At 35.1% G+C, this 24,198-nt stretch overlaps 1 protein-coding gene and 1 pseudogene across 1 annotated transcript; one reads left to right on the forward strand and one right to left on the reverse strand.

Moving 5' to 3' along the window:
* Positions 1 to 1,270: 1,270 nt before the first annotated feature.
* On the forward strand, positions 1,271 to 6,218 carry LOC116131693 (E3 ubiquitin protein ligase RIE1-like). The gene is made up of 7 exons (XM_031417359.1): positions 1,271 to 1,781; positions 2,073 to 2,252; positions 4,011 to 4,130; positions 4,619 to 4,751; positions 4,847 to 5,005; positions 5,597 to 5,752; positions 5,937 to 6,218. Exons 1-7 carry the CDS (start codon positions 1,432 to 1,434, stop codon positions 5,976 to 5,978), a joined length of 1,140 nt encoding a protein of 379 aa, XP_031273219.1. The 5' UTR covers positions 1,271 to 1,431; the 3' UTR covers positions 5,979 to 6,218.
* A 783-nt stretch (positions 6,219 to 7,001) lies between these two features.
* LOC116131690 lies at positions 7,002 to 12,162 on the reverse strand (annotated as a pseudogene).
* Between the last annotated feature and the right edge of the window lie 12,036 nt (positions 12,163 to 24,198).

The following is a 24,198-nucleotide window of genomic DNA, read 5'->3' on the forward strand; positions in this document are numbered from 1 at the left end:
TTACACCTTCACACCCGAGACTCTTTAATTGAGAGTTTCGCTTATTCCCGTAGTCACAGTCCCCGACTAGACTTCCGGTAATCTCTCATTCCCAGCCCTCACTATATTTCTTTCAGCCTTGCTGACTTGAGCGTCGGAGTGCCTACGGCAAACACCACCCTGGTTTTTCCCGTTCGCTTCACGCGTGTGTTTCTCTACGTGTGCAGGTACAGCAGATCGCTAGTGGCCTCAACCTCACGGATCAGACCCCCCTTTCCGTGCAGTTAGATTTTTACGTCTACAATAATTATACCCAATCTGTGGTGCAAGGGCCACATATAAAGTTTTTGGTCAGGTCTCCCTTTCAACCAGAAAGAAATAGGGAGGAAATTAGAATTTAGAAACAAACATAATTATTTATATGTTTCATTAAGAATCATTGGACAATATTCTTCTTGAACCGTTCCTTTTGTGTGCCGGGTTTAATTTAACATTTTTTTTTTTTTTCTTTTGAGTTAGATTCATTAGATAAATTAAAAATATGTAACCGATGTATTATTTGGTACAATAAGTAAGCGTTAACTAACTAAAGTGTATCTAGGACAATAGTTTTGAATTGTTGGTGGCTATGTATCATATATTTAGGCCAGCTCGTAAGCAACTACCTTTAAGTTTCAACGGGTGGGGTCGGCAACTTCTTTTTCAAGTATTGGTAAATTCCAAAATTTTCAGCACAATAAGATGTCTTAGTTGAAGTTATTAGAGTTGTACTGGACTGCATTAATTTTTTGGATTGGTATTTATTTACTTATAAAATTATACTGTTTTTGGTGTAGATTTATACTAATCAATACAGTCAATTAGTGTTGCATTGATTGTATTAACTTTGACTAGTGATTGTGTATTTGTACTTATTACAGGGTAGGTTTTGGAAGTTTATTGATGCACTTGAGCGAAAAGTTGTGTTTTAGAGCAGTAAAGTAAAGTAGGTGGAATGGAAGCAATTATCGTTTCGTTGTGTTATCGGTTTAAGTTTCAACGGTGGGATCGTTAAATGGAATAATGAGTCGTTTATTAACAAAATTAAACTATGTTATAACAACTTGAGATTGGGCTGATATTCTACCACTTTCTTGCTTTCTAAGCAAAGTCTCTAAAGAAACGATTCATCCAGTTATACATCCAAATTTTCGATCAATAAAATTATTATTTTTAAATATTATTGTTAAAAACCACCCCCGGCAATTCAAATCCTAGCCACCTCTCTCTGTTTCATCTACCATTCAACTCACTACAACAAAAACCTTTCTTTCTTTACTGTATCTTCTACACACAACCAAACAAACAAACAACAAAGTCATCTGAATTATTTATTCATTTATTAACGAAACTTTGTGCTTCGTCTTCTCTTATTAAGCTTCTCGCTCAATTGATTTCGTTTCATTCAATTTCATGTCGTCTTCGCAAACCTCCGCCGCGGCGGCGGACGATGGCTCTGACAACCACGCGCCTCTCCTCCGTCCCCGAGATTCCACTCCTTCACCTACTGCTGCTGCCGCCCGTCCCGCCACTCTTGCACTCTTGCTCGGCCGCGCCACCGGCCGCGGCCGAGGCCCCTCCATGCTCGTTCGAGAAACCGCGGCGCGTGAGCTGGAAGAGCGACGCGCGGATTGGGGCTACTCGAAGCCCGTTGTTGCGCTGGATATGTTGTGGAATACCGCGTTCGTGGTGGTTTCGGTGGTGATGTTGATGATTACTATTGATGAGAATCCTAACACGCCGATTAGGTTATGGATCTGCGGGTAAACTGATTAGTTTTGTTCTTAAGTCGTTTGACCTAGATGATATTTGTATTCAAATTTGGGAAATTGTTATGTTACCGGAGCTTAATTGCGGTGACGTTACTGAATTATGCACCAGCATCGTATTTTGTCCATGAATTTATTGGTTAATGTTAACTTGCGTCCTGGTATGGATACTTGGATCAATGGTTTTGGTAGAATTATGAGGAACAGCAGCTTAATAACATAAAATGCTTGAGTTGCTTTTAAGTAGACTATTTGAAATTTTGATGCACATTTTTTGACTGACAGGTATGCGCTGCAGTGTTTGGTGCATGTGGTGTTGGTGTGGTTGGAGTACAGGAGGAGAAACACAAGGAGAGTCAGGGATGATGGGAGGGGTGGCGGCGATATGGGGGATGTGAATAATGACAGTGAGGATGAGGAGGAGGAAGAGGATGGTGGAGGATCTGGGAGTTCGAGTAGATCCAGGTGAGTTTTGGTTTGATTTTGAGTTGTTTTAAGTGAGGAAGTTTAGTTTTGAATTAAATTGATAAATTAAATTGATGTTAAGTTCTATTGATTGAAATTTAAGTTTGAGTTGGATAATTGATTTAGGGTTTTGATCTTATTTGCGTATGTGTTTGACTTATGATTTTCTTGTTTAAAGTCATGCTGGTGATTTTTTTTATTTGTATTTTGAAGAGGTGAAAGGGTTTTTATTTGATTGGTTGTATATCCAGTATTATTAGTATATTTATTGATACCAGTAAGAATCTACTTGGTTAACCTTAGTACTCATTGGTTGTGCTTTTGAGGGAGCTGGAGTTTGAAAAGGTTGGAATCCCAAGTGGCAAAAGTTTGGTTGCATATTCAAGGACTTGTGTGGATATCTCTGCTGATATACATGCATGAACTAGAGGCATATTATTGGATGAGATTGGAAACAGTTTGTTTACCCAAGTAGTGTGTTGTGTAACCTTACATCCAGGGTTTCTCTTCCATCTTTTTCACATTCGTTAAAATTTAGTCTAACCTCTCTAGATTACATGAGTGGGGAAGACGGAAAAAGAGTTTTTAAGAGATGTAATGCGGTAGCCATTGCTGCTGAAGGTCTAGAGCAACATCATACATAGACTTATTGGAGACAGAGTAAGAAAGAAATGGGGATTAAACAGGTTAGGGTGTTGAGTTTTGGGGACTATGGTGGAAAGAGTATTCCCACATCGATATTTGTATTTCAATATTAAGGAAAAAGGGTTGAAATCTTCGTTTGTATGGGAATTCTTGCGGGGAGATCTCAAAATAATCTAAGGTTGCTTCATGTGGGCCATGTGATCACTTATTCCTAAAGTGAGTTTCTTGTGGATTATCCCAAGTTGTGTGTGTATTATGATGTTATTGGGTTTCCCCATATTACTGGCACAGTGAACTTGTATTACTTCAAAATTTCCACTAGTGATTCATAATTGGCAATCTGGCCATATGAAATGAAGGACTGATAACTCTCAGTAATGATGTATTACTATTGTTAAAAAAAAAGAATATAATAATGCAAAGAATCTTAGGATTTCAAGTCTGTGTGAAAACATGCAACCTTTGGCCCATCATGAATTTCTAGCCTGTTTATTTAACCTTACAAATGATTCCAGGATTATAGTATGATACACAATCTTGATTGCAGATTGATGTTAAAGAAACAGCAAATTGTAAATTCTTATGTGAACATCTAGATGCAAGCACTCACATTTATTTGAGGTTTTTTGATTCTTGGTTGATATTTTAACTGGATAGGATGTAAGCATAGAAAATGATTTACTCATTTTATGTTCAGCTGGTCAGTGATGAGATGTTCCAATACTTTGCTAGTTTGACCAAACAATGCATGTATCAGTTGCGAAGGAGTTTCAAGTTTTATCTTTTTTCTTTATTCACCTTGATTGGGAAGTGGTTATTGGTTGACTTTTCTAGGTTTTGGGGATTTTGTCCAGGGGAGAGACTGTTACTGCAATTTGTAAAGAATTATTTCCCCTTTCTTGGTATTTTGTATCGTTTGTCAACACCTGCAGATTTCTTCTCATGTTTTAATTTAATAATACTTGTTTGTTATCCAAAAAAATAAAATAAAAATAAATGATGCATGTACCATTACTTTAGGAAGTAAGCTGGCTTTTATATGCCGTTTTAGTAACTCTACTAGAGGTTTATAAGATTACTGACTTTTTACTGATTCGATGATTGATGGCTTAGTGTCACTAAACGATGTGAATCGATAAATACAATGGCATCATTTCTCTGGTGGATAGTTGGATTTTACTGGGTAGTCTCTGGTGGAGATGTACTCCTGCAGGATGCTCCTCGTTTGTACTGGTATGCTTTTAACCTATTGTTTCTATGGCAAAAATCTTCAATTAGTTGTACATGTTATGTATTTTAAATTTTGTTTCCTTCCACCTCTAACACAGAAAAGGTATAACCTCAGTTTGAGTCTTTAAAATGTAAGTACTAAAGCCTGTTTGTTTGTTTTTGAATCTTCGTATTTAATATTTTCAGTCTTTGGGGTTTTTTCATTTTATATCTTATTTCAAAAACGAAGAATATGAAGCTCAAGATTTAACTACATTTTGGTTTTCCTTCTATATGCAAACTGCAATGACAATTGAGATTTCAGAAATATTTCATCTTACTGTGATCCTAGTTGTTATATTAAGTAAAATTAATTTACTGAAATTTGATCAAATTCTAATATTAACTTGATTGACCATAATCCTGCAAGATTGATTTGAAATGTTTTTCTTTTATGCTGTAGTATTTGCTGAAGAAAGACTGCTGGAATCTCTAATTCTTCATATTTGCAGGTTGGCTGTGGTTTTTCTGGCATTTGATGTGTTCTTTGCCATCTTTTGTGTTGTTTTGGCATGTTTGATCGGGATTGCTCTTTGTTGCTGCTTGCCATGCATTATTGCAATTCTCTATGCTGTTGCGGGACAGGTTTGAAGAAAGATTTATGAACTATGACTGACACATTGATCTTAAACAAATTAAGGGTGAAACAGCTTACTAGTGTTGTCTTACTGACTGATTAGGAAGGTGCATCAGAAGCAGATCTCAGTATCCTTCCAAAATACAGATTTCAAATATTGAACAATGATGAAAAGCCTGGTGTGGGAGCTGGGAAAATGATTCCTCTAGAAACAAGCAGTGGATACTTGGCAAATGAACGTATACTCTTACCTGAGGATGCAGTAAGTTATTGTTTTATTATGAAAAATACTCAGTTTTCACAATTTTAGTGCCCATTGCTGTGGTGTTCCATCACATTGTATTCAACTAAAATTGCAGCCTTTTACCATCTGGCCTGTTGTTTTTCCATCATTTTTGTATACATTTGCGCCTCATGACAAACAAAGCCATAACATTTGATATGTTGGCTTGGTTCTATGAACCCTTCCACTGAAACAAAACCATACCAGTTGTTTTGAACCCCTGGAAATATGAACCAGTAAGACCAATTTTGTTTTAGTCTAATGGTTTGATGCAGTTGTATAGGTGAGAGTCAGGCTAGTGAGTGCAGTTTATGATGTTTCACAACTTCAGCAAGAGTTGAATCATTGTATATGATATGTCAAGTCTAATTCAAGCATTGAACATGAGATGCTTTGATGAAGCCGTTGAAAAAATTTTAAGTACTAAAGATATAGGAATATTGTAGAGAACATATGGTATAAGTTGATTATTTTCTAGAGCATTGAACTCCCACATTATTATACAAAAAGTCTTGATCAAAGATTTGATTTTGGTAAGTTAATTTAAGCATCTCTTTATCTTTTTCATAGGAATGCTGTATATGTCTCTCCCCTTATGAGGACGGTGCAGAGCTTCATGCTCTCCCCTGTAATCATCATTTCCATACCACATGCATTGTGAAGTGGCTTAAGATGAATGCGACATGTCCTCTCTGCAAGTACAATATTCTCAAGGGAAATGAACAGGTATAAGAAGGGTCCACTTGACCACTCTGTATATACCAAAGAAATGAAGGCAGTAAGAACAAAGCTTCTCGAAACTCTTTTTTTCCAGAACGAGTTACTGCATTTGGCATTTTGTGCTTCTTTTTATGTTCACTGGCCTTGTGGAGTTATTTTTTCCTTCTTGCCTTTGTATGAATTATTTCAGGCACTTGTGCAATACTTGGAGCCACTGATTTGCAGGTTTTAATTTATGCCTTTTTTGTTCTCTTTTTCTTTTTTGGTTTTGTATTTGTATAGGATGAAAAATAATGGTTTCATGTATTTTATAGTTATGTCAATTCTACAGTTTTACATACAGTGTACCTTTGTGATAGAAATAATAGGCGGCGTACTGCGATGGATTCTCTACATTGTGTTCTAAGTCTCATTGGTGATTGCTAGATATGTAATGACAATATATTGAACAGCAGCTTTGCTTTTCTTTGCATTGTATTCTAAATCTGATTGCTAGATATGTAATGACAATGTATTGAGCAGCAGCTTTGCTTTTCTTGCGCAATTGAAGAACTTTGACTGCATCTAGAGCTGGAAAACAAGATGTGGTATTATTACTTTGTTGCCAGGAATTTCGAAACGGCTTGAGCTATAATCACTTTTTAGTATATACTTTCTGGTATTTAAGATAGCCAAAGTGGGTACTTATCAGTTCATAGTTTAAGAATAAATATCTTATGGGACCTGAAAAGATAGGTTAGTGACTGGGTGAAAGGTTGGAATTGATTTAGAAGGGCTTGGCTCTACTCTAATGGAATTCGCCGGTTAATATTCTTTCTACTAGACTAGTTCTCCAGTAAGAGGAATCGGGGACGGCACTTGTTTTTACATTCTTGAAGACTTTCTCTGCTTTAGAATAATAGTAAGTAGTAAGTATATCCAGTTGTTGGCCTTTAAGCCTAGCTGTGTTATGGAATAGTGTTCAGTCTTTCCTTTATTTAAATAGAAAGTCAGAATCTACTTCTGCTGTAGGAGAATGGCATCCCTTATGTAGGCCCCGTGGCTGATCCAATGGCACATAAGGAGGTTAACGTTCCTCCTCAGTACCTCAGTAGAACCCTTCGGAAACAAACTGGCACTAGTCAGTTTCCAGACGCAAAATCGTAGCCTTGATTGCAAAAATCTAATATTGCAGATCTCAGTAAAAGCCTATATGATGTTAGAGAGAGGCAAATGGTACATAATTCATTCTCAACAAGATGTTAATATTACCGCTTATTCAAGGATTTGAAGAATTAAATGTTACAGACATTAGAAGATGTACACCAGTAGAGCTGCATATTGAATCATATGTACACCTCTGGTCATCTGGCACAGAACTCTACAGTGTATAACATTTCCTCCCAGATAATTCCGGATAAGCGACGAGCAAAATCAGTATGCAGTGCATGCTCCCCCTGAATTGCATGTATAAATTAGAATCAGCAACTCAACCGGATGTCTGATAATTTATGTGACTAGAGTTTGCTTTTAACAATCACAAAATCTTCAAGATCATGCAATGCCATATAACTATTATCAATATTTTATTCCTTCCCCGTTGTCTTTTAAGTCCCAATAGAGATTGTCATGCACTATTCTCTGAATTTGTACAATCATAAACTAATATCGAGCTGCCATATTCATAAGAGCACTTAAGTTCACCCATGATAGATCATATACATACTTATTCTGGTACAAGTAGTGTATGAACAATTAAGCAAAACCATAATGACTAATATTGTCCACAATTGATAAAAGCAAAGACACTTTCCTTGAAAGCTACTATGTGAGCCATTGGAAGCCCTTGACTACCATCCTGCGCAAATAGGGATAGCTCACCCACAAGATCTAAGACCTTGTGCCGACGACAAGGTTCATCTGGGAATTGCAGCAGTGTATTTAACCAACCTGCAGTGGCTTTAACCAACCTTCAGTGCCACTGCAGAAAAAGATGAACAAGTATATAATCAAAAGCATGGGAAAGACAGTAACTATGACTTTGGATCTTTGATAAAGTAATGATGTTCGTGTCAAGAAGAAAAACTATATTGAACTTTGCATAATTTTATACGGTTTTCTTATATCCTTTTCATGGAAAGATGAAAGATTTTCTAAATCACTGATTTATTTCCATGTCAACAATGTCAAAGTCAAAATGATGATATATTCTGTGTTTCTCACAATTGTATAGAAGACCAAGACTTAACTATACCTTCATCACTTAAATATGTGCATTCTTTAGTGCCCTAGGTGGTAAATCTCATGTTTATTTCAGAACATGTTATACTGGGTTCCAGTCAATCAATTGATTTTTCATCCTCAAAGCCTAATAATTCATACATAAATGGAGAGTCTTAACCTATAAATAAGGGCATTTTCTAATGAGCCCCCTTTTATCAGTCCTGCATTGCGCATAGACTCCACCTCAAAAATTCCCACAGAGATTTAGTGTCAGCAGTTAAAAATACCAAATCCATCATCAAATTAAATGATTAAAAATATCCAGGAAAACTAAATATAACTGACAGTTCCGCAGCCTTAATCTCCAAGAAATTTATAGCTCAATTAGAAATAATAATAACTTTCTTTTAAATAATTAGCTATGAGATGTGGACAGGGCGTCTTATATGACCATAATGTTGGTGAAAATTTCATGGCTATGTTGAAAAAGGTCACCCAATACTTTTAAACTATCATTAATCTGAAAAGCTTAAGCTGATAGGAAAAATAAGCAAAACACCAAGCCATGGTATTTAAACTTTAACTCACCTCCTCCAATACTTGAGAAAAGAAGCAAAATATTTTAAGACCACAAAAATGTATAAAAATAGTTATCAAATTTAAGTTTATATGCCACCCTTGCCAACATATCTGTTCAAGTCATCAGGAAACTCCTAACATCTCTGATAAAAGGTTCCTACCATATATAACATGTGTAATTACAAAGTATACCTCATACTCAGAGCATATAACATGAAAGAAGCAAAGTATCAAACCATAAAATGAGCACAACGCTACTGATATGGAGCAATAACTAGCCTACTGGTAGAGAGAAAGGAAAAAAAAACCTCCTCATAAATGCAAAAGGTTCTTGAAGATGCAATCTGCATTTCGTAGACAGACTCTTCCAAAGGGGCTGAAGAAAACCATTGGCAGCCAATAGCAGGCACCTAAAACAACAGAATGGGGAAAATTTATAAAAACAAGAATCTTGGTACTTAAAATATGATGTCCAATGGTTTGAAGGTTTCAATGTAAGCATAAACCTATCAAGTTACCAGCAGTGAAACCTCCAAACCAACTACTTTATACTATCATATTCAATGTTGTACACTATTAATCACCCAATAAGCTGCAACCTTGGGAAAGTCAATTCCACAAGTGACGGGAAGCTTCAGGTAACAGAAAGCAGCTATAAAAGAATCATTCCTCTACAATCCACACGTGTACGGGTTCATTCAACTATGGAGCAACTTTTTGGCCATTGTTTCCATGCTGATCCAAGGCTTCCTTTACCCTGACTTGTTGTATTGCCTCCTCCCATGCACATGCTGACCCATCAAAAATAGGAACCTGTGTTACTTAATCATAGGCAATCATCAATCTTTCGATGTACTTCAAGAATATTCAATTATTTGCCTTCTCCCACTCCAAAGAATTACTAATGCAGAACAGAGTGGTGATAACTTGTTCCCATCTTGTACTAAAATATTATTTATTCCAATAAATTCGCACCCAAGGTTTAGACAGCATAAGTTATACCAAGCTGATCCAAAGTATATTCATGAAAATGGCTGACAAAATACACCCTCTTATGAAGTTGAAGCCAAAGTGAAAACTTGATGAGGTAGCAAAATTCTGCCCGTCCTCTACAATTAAAATTTCAAGTGCCAGATGAAAAGCTATCAGCAAGTTAAAGAAAGCAAATCAACTTTACCCCCAACTAAAAAATATACTAGAAAAACATGTCTCCTCTTTAGTGAGCGTGAGATAATAGTCATCAATTTGGTAAGGCATTCTGATGTAGGATAGAATGAAAAACAGACAAAGAATAGAGAGATAGGAAGACTAGAAGAATTAAGAGAGGTAGAAAAGAATTAAGAAAAATATTAGAATGGAAGGGAAGGAAAGAAATTTTCGGAGGGAGACAGAACATAAATAAGAAGAAGAACAGAAATCAGAAGAGAAGGGGGAGAGAATTGAGAGAGATGATGAAGAACAAATTCAGTAATTCTTATTCATATTCACCAACAATTCAAAATAAAAATTGTGCATTCCTTGCCTTTCATACACAGCAATAATTCATAACGCATTCACATGTCAAACCGAAGATTACAAAGCTGACAATTCTAGCAACATACTATTGCAAAGTTAAAAATTTCATGTATTCCACCAGTCCAAACTTAAATTTAGCCTATCAAACTTTGAGCCTGAAAACTAATCCAAAGCACTAACCTCAACCTCTTGACTGGCACAATCCAAATTTTCGATGTCAATCGTGCAATTATCAACTCTCTTAACCTCCAAAACAGACAACTAAATGCCCAACAGTCAGGACTCTAACTCCATTTTTAGAGAGCGTGGCAAACAAAGGTGATTCTTTGGCGAAATCAATGGATGCAGGAATCAATTTTGATCGAAACTCAAAGTACCTCCCTTCACCAGTAAAACCCGTGCATATTTTCACCCTTGAAACCTCACCCGAATTCAAAGTCTTGCCGCTCGTGTCTATGCATCCAGCTACGGTTTGTTGAAGCCTACCCGTCTGTCACCAAAACACAATGATGCAAACAAAATCATAAATCTAAGTAAAAGATTCATACTAAAGTTAGAGGGACAACTTCTCAAGGCATGATTGGTACTCATATTACTAATATCACACTACTAATTTAAAATTCATATCCTGTAACTACTTTTGCATTGACCAAAACCCCTTGTCTCCAGTTCTGAGAAAATTTAGTAAAAATTCTTCATTTGGGTTCGAATAGCATATCCAACTGAGTTTGAAACGGTCGAAGAGTTTAATCATATTTTTCCCCCATTTTTATTTCTGTTAACGAAACAGAGAAACACAAGAAGTAAACCCAACAAAAGCTTACAGATTATGGAGAGAGAGTGTGTGAAAGCGTACGGATATCCAGGAGATGAGATTGGAGGACTTAATTGCTTTGAAGGTGCCTATCCCAGTCAGGAGTGACTGAGGGCCCGAACCAATACTACAACTGCAAGATTTGCAAAAATGCCCTTGCCACTGGTGTGAGGGCCCATCCGTAAAGATGGGTTTGACAATCAAGTGATATTGATTGATTATTTTATTTTTTTATCAATAGAGTTAATTTCTTCAAAATCGGAAACATACTTTTGTCTGGTATGAAAATTAGAACAAGGGTGAAGATATTATTATAAGGTTTTTTTTTTTTTAAACTTAAAATTTAACAAAATTTGATAATCGAAATTTAATAAAGGACAATAAATTAAAAATTAAAAATTAAAAATTTATATGAGAATATTATTTTATTTTTGTTTTTGAAGGTAGAGATTTTTATTTAAAATCTTTAATTTTAGTTGTCAAAACGTTTTTAATTTTTTCATAAATTATATTCTTTTTTATTTCATTGCAATTTTATTATACTAATCTCCAAAGTCCTCATTTTTTATTCTTCCTATTAAGACAAATGGTATGATGGATATTCATATCATTAAAGCAACGTAAGTCATATTGAATATCGAAAGGTTTCTTCAAAATCGAACCCATTAAAGCACACATAAATGATGTCCCACATTGAGATGAGATATTGAAGCTCGAGTGGAAGCTGTGAGTTGGAATTTTGGTACATGGGTAATTTTTTTACCCTAAATTGAAATATAATCAAATATTTCCTCAATGACTATATTGCCCCAAACCTGTCTTAATAATGAGATAAATCCCTTGGAATTATCCACAATTGTTTAGATTTTAGTGTCTACTTCTAGTACATAAATTCTTTCAGTAACTACCATTACAGTCACAGAATCTAAAAAAGACTGCAGTAATACAACACATTACATATATAAAAATACAAATATTATTTATGACCCTATGTAATAACACCTGAACCGTGTAATACAAATCCCCGTCATCATACATGATAGATCATCTACGTATTCTGGTGTACAAGTAAAGTGCATGAACAATTAAGCAACCATAATGACTAATAAAAAAACCTGGATAGTTTCATGGGTGTTAGATATTTCCTGATCTCTCATAAGCGAGATTAAAAGCCCTCAAACAATCTCATCTCTGAGTCCAGGATCTTGGTGTTGGGCATGGAAGATGATGACAAGAGAAGCAAATGAACGGAGGCCGACACCAAACCAGTCGAAGATGTATTTGAGCGCATCCCACAGCATGTCATGCAATGGAAATGAAATTATTATAAAGAAATATACAACCCAGAAGAGTGCTGGCGGTAACAGGATTGAGGCCAGCAATGATAAATTCAAGGGACGTGGGAAGAACCCAAACGGAAGAGTGATCGGACGAGCCGCGAAAGCGACACGAATGACGATTGGATGAGGGGTGAAAACCAAACGAAGATTGATGGTGATAGATGTAAAGAGGAATAGAATTAACATGAGAGCCGCATGAAGCAAGGATATGAGTTTCAAAAAGGAGTATTGATCGAACTCATGTATTATCGAAACATTGAATTGGGAAGCTCGCTGCGCAAGGAAGTTGATGAAGTTGAAGAATGGAAGGAAGAGATATCGCAAGTCTATTGAAAACTGCATTTTCACTGAGTAAATCTTAGTGAGTTTTGAATGAGTTGGGAGCTGGATTTTGCATGTCTTATATAGGTAAGTCCCAGAAAGAAAGAGGGAGAAAGAAAGAAGGAGGGAGAAAGAGAAAGAGAGTAAGAGAGAGAAAGAGAAAGAAAGTAAGAGGGAGAAAGAGAAAGAAAGTAAGAGAGAAAAAGAGAGTAAGAGAGAGAAAGAGAACCAGAGTAAGAGTGAGAAAGAAGTAAGAGTAAGAGAGAGAAAGAGATTAAGAGGGAGGAAAGGTTCTTTTTTCAAGGGTCAAGGCTAGACCGAGCCAATATTACAGTAAGATTTGTAGATCGAACGACGGTTCCGGTTACTAGTACCAAAATCGGAACTGTGGTTATGAGTATCCAATAAAATTATAATGATCCTCTAAAAGATTTTAAAATAATAAAAAAATCTTTAAAAATTTACAAATACCCTCAACCTGACATTTGTTAAAAAAAAAAAATTACAAATTATAAATTCAAAATTATAAACTCTATTACTTTGTAACCGTAGATTCTCAAAAATCAAACCAATTGACTTTAAATGTTCTGTAATATATAAATATATTCATGTTACATTTTTTACAAAATTTTTTATTAACCCTCTATTCTTTAATTTTATTTTATATTAGTCTCGGTTTCCGATTCCGATTCCTAACTATAAGAACCAAAACCGAAACCAAACCCCGAATATCCGTCAATTCCGGTTCCAATCGGTTCTTTTGAACCACCCTAGGTTTGATGATCAAGTGATATTGATTGATTATTTTATTTTTTTATCAATAGAGTTAATTTCTTCAAAATCGGAAACATACTTTATTATTCTATAGTATGAAAATTAGAACTTATTATAAGGTTTTTTTTTAAAAAAAAAAAAACTTAAAATTTAACAAAATTTGATAATCGAAATTTAATAAAGGACAATAAATTAAAAATTAAAATTTATATGAGAATATTTTTTTTGTTTTTGTTTTTGAAGGTAGAGATTTTTATTTTAGATCTTTAATTTTAGTTGTCAAAATGTTTTTAATTTTTCATAAACTATATTCTTTTTTATTTCATTTTAATTTTATTATATTAATCTCCAAAGTCCTCATTTTTTATTCTATATTTATTCTTGCTATTAAGACAAATGGTATGATGGATGTCATTAAAGCAACGTTAGTTATATTGAATGTCGATAGGTTTTTTCAAAATCAAACCCATTAAAGCACGCATTACTGATGTCCCACACCACTAAAAACCCATTAAAACAGTGGAAGCGAAACAAAGCTCGATGGCGATGGACGTAAAGAGGAATAGAATTAGCATGAGAATTGCAAGAAGCAAGAATGTGAGTTTCAGAAAGGGGTATTGATCGAACTCAGGTATCATCCAAATATTGAATTGGGATGTTCGGAACACAAAGAAGAAGAGGTTCACCAATGGTGGGAAGAGATATCTCAAGTCTACAGACAACTGCAATTTTTTTTTCCGGGCAAATCTTATTTTGGATTACACATAATCGATGATGATAATCAACTTCACTCACTCTTTACAATATGGAGATATGTGAAGAACTATTTCTCCCTGTCTCTCTCTCTCACTGTATGTATGGATGCTAAGTTTTCTCTTCAAGGATAAAAAGGATGGATTGTTTCTTGCCGTAGATGCGGAGGAGGGTATTAATAGAGAAGTTGAGGTTTCCAGGTTTGGTTCTGAGTCGTTTGATCTCATTGGGGTTTTCAGAAGAAAAGCGTGTTTCTTTAAGCCAATAAAGTGGGGTTGGGCCCTGATGTTTAGCTCAATGACAAATGGTAAGGCTGGTCTTTCTCATGCTTGAAAAAAGTTTGAATAGTATGAACAAAAAATTTGAATAGTAAAAGGTGCGTTTGTTTTATTATTTCCCATTCTATTCCTAAAATACATGTTTGTTTAATTAATTGGAAAATACTATTTATTTTTTAATTATTTTTAAACTCTTTAAATTTATTAATTTAATTAAATATCCATGAAAAAAATTTAAAAATTAACAAAAATATCCCCACCCACCCATAGTTGTCAGATTCCGACAACTACTATCGACGATTGCCGAAATCTGTCACAATAACGTAGAAATGATCAGAATTAGTCGGTAATTCATAAATTTTTTACAAATTTTCTCTCATAACCTTGATATGACAGCTTGCAATTAATTAGTGAGATTTATACAGGACCCATGTGAGACTTGTTGTGAACTGTTACGTCAGGATTGTGAGAAAAAAATTTATAAGAAAGAGTTGTTGGTATAGTATTATTCTAAAAACAAATTGATATTTTGGTGACAGTATGGCAAGTAAGTAATCTGATTGAATAATATTGATATTTGAAAAAAGTTTCGACGGATTTATTGGACCCTCTTGCTGACAATTTTTCTGCCACTTGACCAACTTACGTAATTGAATATTTTCTAAGTTATGAATATGAATAAGACATTTCAGCTTGAAACTATAATCACTTCCTTCAAACCTCAAGGATGAAAATGTCATTAACTAGACTCTTGATAGGCTACCGTGCGTGTTATTTAAAAAAAAAAAAAAAAAAAAACATTAAAGCAAAGATTAAAAAGATTTTGATTCCTCATTGTGTCACAACTTTCTTCTTCATTTTGATAACAGTTTACGAAAATGATATTAACAAATGTTTTTTCCATCAACATAATTGTTAGGGCCAAAAATCGTCCTCGGCCCAAATAGGGAAACAGGATCACTGGTGAAGAATGACCAGGCCCAATCTTGCAGATGCCCAATTAGGATTAGCCCTATTTGATACGAAGTATAGCCGGCCCGAACTACATGGGCGCGAGCCTCTTAAGCCCTGTCCAATTTCTAGGCCTATGGGTGAGTCCAGAGTCCAGAGCCCATAGCCCCTTCAACATTTTCCCATTTCTTGATCAATCCCCTATTCAAGGTGGTCTTCCTCTTTCCTGGCGACTTTCCCACTTGGGGGTCATTCTCCTAAATGGGATTAACTTCCTATCTAGACACTGATAAAGACAGTTGATTACGGCCCTGATTCTTCTAGGGTTGGCATCAGAGTCACACTACGACTCCTGCTCCCACCAGGATTGGAAGACCAGACGACCACTATATAAGCAGAGGCCAGCCCTCTCACAAAGGATATCGACATTACACCTTCACACCCGAGACTCTTTAATTGAGAGTTTCGCTTATTCGCCGTAGTCACAGTCCCCGACTAGACTTCCGGTAATCTCTCATTCCCTAGCCCTCACTATATTAGTCTTTCAGCCTTGCTGACTTGAGCGTCGGAGTGCCTACGGCAAACACCACCTTGGTGTTTCCCGTTCGCTTCACGCGTGTGTTTCTCTACGTGTGCAGGTACAGCAGATCGCTAGTGGCCTCAACCTCACGGGATCAGACCCCCCTTTCCGTGCAGGTAGATTTTTACGTCTACAATAATTATACCCAATCTGTGGTGCAAGGGCCACATATAAAGTTTTTGGTCAGGTCTTCCCTTTCAACCAGAAAGAAATAGGGAGGAAATTAGAATTTAGAAACAAACATAAGTTATTTATATGTTTCATTAAGAATCATTGGGACAATATTCTTCTTGAACCGTTCCTTTTGTGTGCCGGGTTTAATTTAACATTTTTTTTTTCTTTTCTTTTGAGTTAGATTCATTAGATAAATTAAAAAATATGTAACCGATGTATTAATTTGGTACAATAAGTAAGCGTTAACTAACTAAAGTGTATCTAGGACAATAGTTTTGAATGTGTTGGTGGCTATGTATCATATATTATAGGCCAGCTCGTAAGCAACTACCTTTAAAGTTTCAACGGGTGGGGTCGGCAACTTCTTTTTCAAGTATTGGATAAATTCCAAAATTTTCAGCACAATAAGATGTCTTAGTTGAAGTTATTAGAGTTGTACTGGACTGCATTAATTTTTTGGATTGGTATTATATTTACTTATAAAATTATACTGTTTTTGGTGTAGATTTATACTAATCAATACAGTCAATTAGTGTTGCATTGATTGTATTAACTTTGACTAGTGATTGTGTATTTGTACGTATTACAGGGTAGGTTTTGGAAGTTTATTGATGCAACTTGAGCGAAAAGTTGTGTTTTAGAGCAGTAAAGTAAAGTAGGTGGAATGGAAGCAATTATCGTTTCGTTGTGTTATCGGTTTAAGTTTCAACGGGTGGGATCGGTAAATGGAATATATGAGTCGTTTATTAACAAAATTAAACTATGTTATAACAACTTGAGATTGGGCTGATATTCTACCACTTTCTTGCTTTCTAAGCAAAGTCTCTAAAGAAACGATTCATCCAGTTATACATCCAAATTTTCGATCAATAAAAGTATTATTTTTAAATATAATTAATTGTTAGACTTTTTGCAATATGGTCCTACACTTTTAATATAATTACATTTTGGTCCTTGTTGATGTGGTCTTACGGTTGTTTCTCTTGAGCAGTTGTCTTTGATGGAAAGACAACTGTATATAAGAAGGAGACTTTACAGGTCCCTATGTGACACAGTTTTTATTTTAGATTCAAAATCATCACTCTAAAATTACAGTCAGTGAAAGATCCTGTATTTGAAGGAGCAAGAAGATCAAACAACAATTGCAATGGCTGGAGGTTTGTCATTTACTTCCGCATATATTCCATGGAAACTGTATGTTGAAATTGATTGTATTATTAACTTTATATGAATATTGGAATATGAATGTATTTTACATTTGGTATCAGAGCATTGTTTGAATCTCTGCCTAGCATGAAGTTGTTTGTTGCAAATCTGAAAAAATATTGCATAAAATTTGGGATTTTTTCCATTAAAACCCATACTGTAAATCAAGCATAACTTTTATTATAAATAAAATCTGTTTTCGATTTTGATGTCATTGGAATCCTTGTTGAAAAAGCTTTCAACGGTATATTATTTGTCAAAAACGAAGTTCTGGATGCAAAGTTATGCTAGTTTAAAGTTTTGGTTAAAAATTATTATTTGGGTGTTTTCGGAAGCCATTTACGGCACCGATTTAGGACGAAATTGTCATTTGGGATGTCACCGATATAGGTTATATGTTCACATTTAAGTTTCCCCTTTAAAATGCCGGAAAAATGGTCGGAAACAGGTTGTTAAAAAGTTGCAGAAAACGTGGGTAAAAAGTTGCAGAAACGGGTCAAGAAGAACCGACCTAATAGGATAAACGGGTCAAACAAGCCCAAAACCCGATAGATCAACCCGACTCGGTCAATGCAGTCAATGGGTCAGCCCAGTCAACGAGTCAGATCGGTCAATGAACCGATCAACGGTTCAGACTAGCCCAATGGACTGAACCGGGTCAAACCGACCCAGATTCGGACACGGTGCGTGCTGGCGCGTGAGGGAGATTATGCTTGCGTTAGGCTTGTGAGGATGTGTGCCTAGGCGCGTGTGAGCGCGTGACGGCACGTGAAGGTGCTATGTAGGAGCGTGGGAATGTGTGTTGTCTTCTGGCGACGCGTGAAGGTGCATAGGGACACGTGTTTTAGTCACGGTGGCGCGTGGAAGTCGGTGACAACTTGTATGATGGTTTTTATGTCATATATTGCTTTGTTATGCATAAATAATGTATTATTCTTGTATTGATTTGTGTTATATTATATAATTCATGTTATAAATTATTTGATGTTTTATGATCTTATATATTTGATTAATTTAGAGTAGCCGCAGCATCTAAATTATGATAATATATGCATTAAGTAATATTATTTATGATCATATTAAGGTTAATAATATCGTTTTGCAATTAATCATATTAATATAATCATTTTACCATCAAGGAATGTTATATTTTCATGATTAATTAGGGATGAAATAGAAATTATTCTTATTTCTTAATTAGCCCACAGGTATTATGAAATATTAATAATTTATAGTTCATCATTAAAGGAAAATGAATCATAATATGTAATGTCTTTACCCATAGGGAGATTTTATGATATGGCGATTCATTTATGATTTATTATTTGTTTTACATTAGTAAACTTATAATTGTTATTGATGGTTTGTGCCTCATTATTTATTTAATAAGCATGTCTATTGATATACCTACAGTTGATCAAACTTTGATGATGGTTGAGGATAAGGTTCCTAGTTTAAATGGTGATAATTACAAATCCTGGAGAGAGGTTGTCCTTCTTCATTTAGGGTGCATTGATCATGACTATGCTCTTCGTAAGGAAGAGCCACCTACACCTACAAATACTAGCTCTCAAGCTGAGATTGCTTTGTATGAACGGTGGGAGCGATCCAACCGTTTAAGCATGATGTTTATCAAATCTCACATTACGACTAGTATCCATGGGTCGATACCGGAGTGTGAAAATGTCAAGGATCTGATGGAGGCAATTCATGCATAGTTTGAAACATCAAACAAGGCATTAGGTAGCATCCTAATGAGTAGATTGACATCCATGAAGTTCATTGGCATTAAAGGAGTCCGTGAGCATATTATGAAAATGCGGGACATCGCTGCTCAGTTGAGATCCCTTCATATGGTGATTAATGATGATTTCCTGGTGCATTATGTCCTGAACTCTCTCTCGTCTCATTATACTCCTTTCAAGATATCTTATAACACATAGAAGGATAAATGGTCAATCAATGAGCTTTTGACCATGTGTGTTCAGGAGGAGGAGAGACTGCTTCAGAAAGTGAATGAAACTGCATATCTGGTGACAGGAAATGTCAAGTACACTTCAAACAAGAATAAGAAGTGGAAGGGAAAAGGCAAGCTGCATGAGGTTATGAGCAAAGGTAATAAGGACAATATCAAGTGTTTCTTCTGTAAAAAGACGGGACACATGAAGAATGATTGTCCTAAGAGGAAGGCCTAGCTTGACAAGAAAGGTAACCTTTTATCTCTTGTGTGTTATGAATCTAATATGATTTGTGTTTCACATAATGATTGGTGGATTGATTTTGGTTCTACAATCCATGTTTTTAATACCATACAGGGTTTTCTGGATCAAAGGAAGCCATTGGGAAGTGAATGCTGCATCTATTCGGGAAATAAGATGCCTTCACGTGTTGAAGCCGTTGGAACATTTAGACTTATTTTAAATACTAATTATGTTTTGGATTTGGAACGAACATCTTATATTCCTAGTTTTTCTAGGAATTTAATTTCAGTTTCTAAACTTGTACCTTGTGGATACTCTTTTAACTTTTATGGTAGTTCTTTTAATTTAATTAAGAACTCATCTATTGTTGGAAATGGTACTTTGGTTGATGGTTTGTTTAAAATTCATTTAAGTGATAATGTTCTTTATTGTCTTATGGCTTCACATGCTAACACTGGTATGAAACGTACTATTATGTATGAAAACTCTTATTTTTTGTGGCATAAGAGATTAGGACACATCTCTATTGATAGGATTAAAAGGTTGGTAAATGCTGGAGTCCTTGAAACTCTTGACTTTATTGACTTTGATACTTGTGTAGACTGCATTAAGGGAAAGCAGACTAACAAATCCAAGAAGGGTGCCAGGAAGAGTTCTAAACTTTTAGAAATCATACGCACAAATATTTGTTGCCTTGACATGAGCTCTAGTGGTCAGAAATATTTCATCACCTTTATTGATGATTACTCACGATATATGTATCTCTATTTGTTTTATTACAAGGATGAAGCGTTGGATGCTTTCAAAATATATAAAGCAGAAGTAGAGAAACAATGTGGAAAACAAATTAAGATCGTGAGATCTAATAAAGGTGGTGAATATTATGGTAGATGCACTGGTACAGGACAAGCACTTGGTCCATTTGCTAAATTTCTTCAAGAGCACGGTATTGATCTTAGAATGGTATAGCAGAACGGAGAAATAGAATATTAATGGATATGGTACGGAGTATGCTGAGTAACTCCAAACTTTCTCATTCTTTGTGGATTGAAGCTCTCAAAACTGCAGCATATATATTAAACCGAGTTCTAACTAAGGCGGTTCCCAAAATGCCATTCGAATTATGGAAGGGTTGGAAACCAAGTTTAAGTCATTTACACATCTGGGGTTGCCCAGTTGAAGTTAGAGTTTATAATCCACAAGAACGGAAGTTAGATCCTAGGACTATTAGTGCATATTTTATTGGATATGCGGAAAAATCCAAGGGATATAAGTTTTATTGTTCGAACCATTCCAGTAGAATTGTTGAATCAAGAAATGCCAAATTTCTTGAAAATGATGTGGTTAGTGGGAGTGATCAAATCAAAGACCCAGTCCTTGAGAAAATTGATGTTTTAGACAATGCTTCTACATTAAGTAAAATGTTGGTTGTTCATCCAAACAGGGTGAATAATGAGGAACCACTCAATCAAAATCCACATTCTGATGAGATTGTTTTAGAAGATCATTTTGAACAACCTCCGCTACAGGAGGAATAACCAGTTGTGCAACAGTCTCAATAAGAGACTGTTGATACAACATTAAGGAGATCTACTAGAACAAAGAGATCAGCAATTCTTACTGATTATGAAGTGTATATGCAAGAATCTGACTGTGACATAGGTATTGAGGATGATCCAGACACGTTTTTACAAGCTATGAACAGTAGTAAATCTGAGTTATGGTATAATGCCATGATAGACGAGATGAATTCTATGGCGGATAATGAAGTTTGGGACCTTGTTGAGTTGCCTACTGGAAAGAAACCTATTGGTTGTAAATGGGTATTTAAAACCAAAAATGATTCATTAGGCAACATTGAGAGATACAAGGCTAGACTTGTTGCCAAGGGGTTCACGCAAAAGGAAGGAATAGATTACAAAGAAACATTTTCTCCAGTTTCTAAAAAGGATTCCTTTCGTATCATAATGGCATTAGTTGCCCATTTCAATTTAGATTTACATCAAATGGATGTTAAAACAGCTTTTCTCAATGGAGATTTGGAGGAAGAGGTTTATATGAAACAACCTGATGGGTTCCTTTCAAGTGATGGTGAACATTTGTTTTGCAAGCTTAAGAAGTCCATTTATGGACTTAAACAAGCCTCCCGTCAGTGGTATTTAAGATTTCACACTGTTATCTCTTCATTTGGTTTTGTAGAGAATATCATGGATCAGTGTATATACCACAAGGTTAGTGGGAGTAAAATCATCTTTCTTGTGTTATATGTAGATGATATTCTACTTGCAACCAATGATTTGGGTTTGCTACATAAGGTGAAATAATTTCTCTCTCAACATTTTAGTATGAAAGATATGGGGGAGGCGTCTTATGTCATTGGCATTAAGATTCATAGGGACAGATCTCAACATATTTTGGGACTATCTCAGGAAGCCTATATTAATAAAATTATTAAGAGATTTAGGATGAAAGATTGTTCACCCAGTGTTGCACCCATTGTTAAGGGTGACAGGTTCAATCTGAACCAATGTCCTAAACTTGAGATTGAAAAGGAACAAATGAAAACTATTCTTTATGCTTCAACTGTTGGAAGCCTAATGTATGCTCAAGTCTGTACTAGACCTGACATCGGTTTTGCAGTTGGCATGTTAGGAAGATATCAAAGTAATCCAGGTTTGGATCATTGGAGAGCTACAAAGAAGGTCATGAGGTATCTTCAAGGAACTAAATGTTTCATGCTTACTTATAGATGGTCCGACATTTTAGAAGTCGTCAGATATTCAGACTCAGACTTCGCTGGCTGCGTTGATTTTTGGAAATCAACATCCGGATATGTTTTTATGCTCACCGGAGGTGTTATATCTTGGAGAAGTGTCAAACAATCTTTAGTTGCCACTTCTACCATGGAAGCTGAGTTTGTTTCCTGTTTTAAGACAACTACACAGGGTATTTGGTTGAGAAGTTTCATTTCTGGGCTTGGAGTTGTTGAGTCTATCTCTAGGCCAATAAAGCTATATTGTGACAATTCAGCTGCTGTATTCTTTGCTAAGAATAATAAGAGTGGAAGTCGAAGTAAACACATCGACATTAAATACTTAGCAATAAGGGAGCACGTTAAAGCTAAAGAAGTGTTCATTGAACACATACATACCGAGCAGATGATTGCTGATCCTCTAACAAAAGGCATGCCACCAAAGACGTTCAAGGATCATGTTGTTCAAATGGGACTATGTCCCGCATTGTCACTATAAGAGGTAATACTTTTATTGTCTGAAATTTTGTAATTTAGTTTGTTTTCTCTTTTAAGTTGTATACATTTTGGTTGGAGACAAACAAACATTCTAGAGGACCTGGAACAAACATTTGAGGTTTGTTCATAAAGTGATATTTCACATTTAAGCGTTTATTTAGAAAGAGAAAAATTGCATTGTAATACATGGAAGGTAATACTTGTTTAAAATGGACTTACCGATATGATTCATGTAATTTCGTCTTTCTAATTGAACATACTGCATATACATCTCTTGTGTTCTGGATTATATTATAAAAGTTTGGACCAAGTGGGAGAATGTTAGACTTTTTGCCATATGGTCCTACACTTTTAATATAATTCCATTTTGGTCCTTCCTGATGTGGACTGATGTGGTCATACGGTTGTGTCTCTTGAGCAATTGTCTTTGATAGAAAGACAACTGCATATAAGAAGGAGACTTTACAGGTCCCCATGTGACGCAGTTTTTATTTTAGATTCAAAACCATCACTCTAAAATTACAGTCAGTAGAAGATCATGTATTTGAAGGAGCAAGAAGATCAAACAACAATTACTATGGTTGGAGGTTTGTCATTTACTTCAGCATATATTCCATGGAAATTGTATGTTGAAATTGATTGTATTATCAACTTTATATGAATATTGGAATATGAATGTATTTTACATTAATTTCTTAAAAAATCAATGAAACTCCATCGTAAGCTCACTCAAAACTATATAAAATTGAAAAGCAAAATATGATATTTATAATTAATTGCATTTTTACATGTGTGTTATGTAATCTATTTTAATTATTTAATTTAAAGTTACCCAAACATTTTAAAATATGTGAATTTGTATGAGGTATTACCCATGCAATTAACCTTAGTATTTTAATCAATTGATTTATATATGTTAGGCAAAATTAAATTAAACTTTTTGCAGTACGTTTATTGTTTAATTAAAAAATCAATTTGAACTAATATCAGATTATAGATAGAAGGATACTATACTCAATTTTAATTAATTAAATTTGTAATCAATTAATTATATACTAATGAAGACTCTTTCTGTATTTTGAAACTAACTAATACCTCATATAACCATGTTTCTTTAGAACTATAGTTGGCGAATCTTTATTTGTTAAAAAATTAAATTAATTGGCATTATTGAGCGAAATTTGAGAATATTGATGAATGTAATAATTTCCAAAATAAGTTAATAAGGAAACAAATAAATAATTAATGATTAGGCCGAGAATATTGGACCAAAGCGTAATTTTCAGAACCGTTAAAAAATGAACTTTTAAATTACTCTAGATTAAAATACTAGAGAGCTGTTAGAGAAATAATAGGGGCCATATTTGGGATTAGTTGGGCTTTAGTTTTTTATTTGGGCCAACTGATTGGGCCTAAGCCTATACTGTTAACTTTACATTTAATGCTTGGGCGGGTGAGAATGATTGAAATTAGTACTTTAATCAGTTAATGTACTGGTTATTTCGTTATCCCCG

This window comes from Pistacia vera, unplaced genomic scaffold, assembly GCF_008641045.1.
Source record: "Pistacia vera cultivar Batoury unplaced genomic scaffold, PisVer_v2 Contig238, whole genome shotgun sequence".
In the NCBI taxonomy this organism is placed as follows: domain Eukaryota; kingdom Viridiplantae; phylum Streptophyta; class Magnoliopsida; order Sapindales; family Anacardiaceae; genus Pistacia; species Pistacia vera.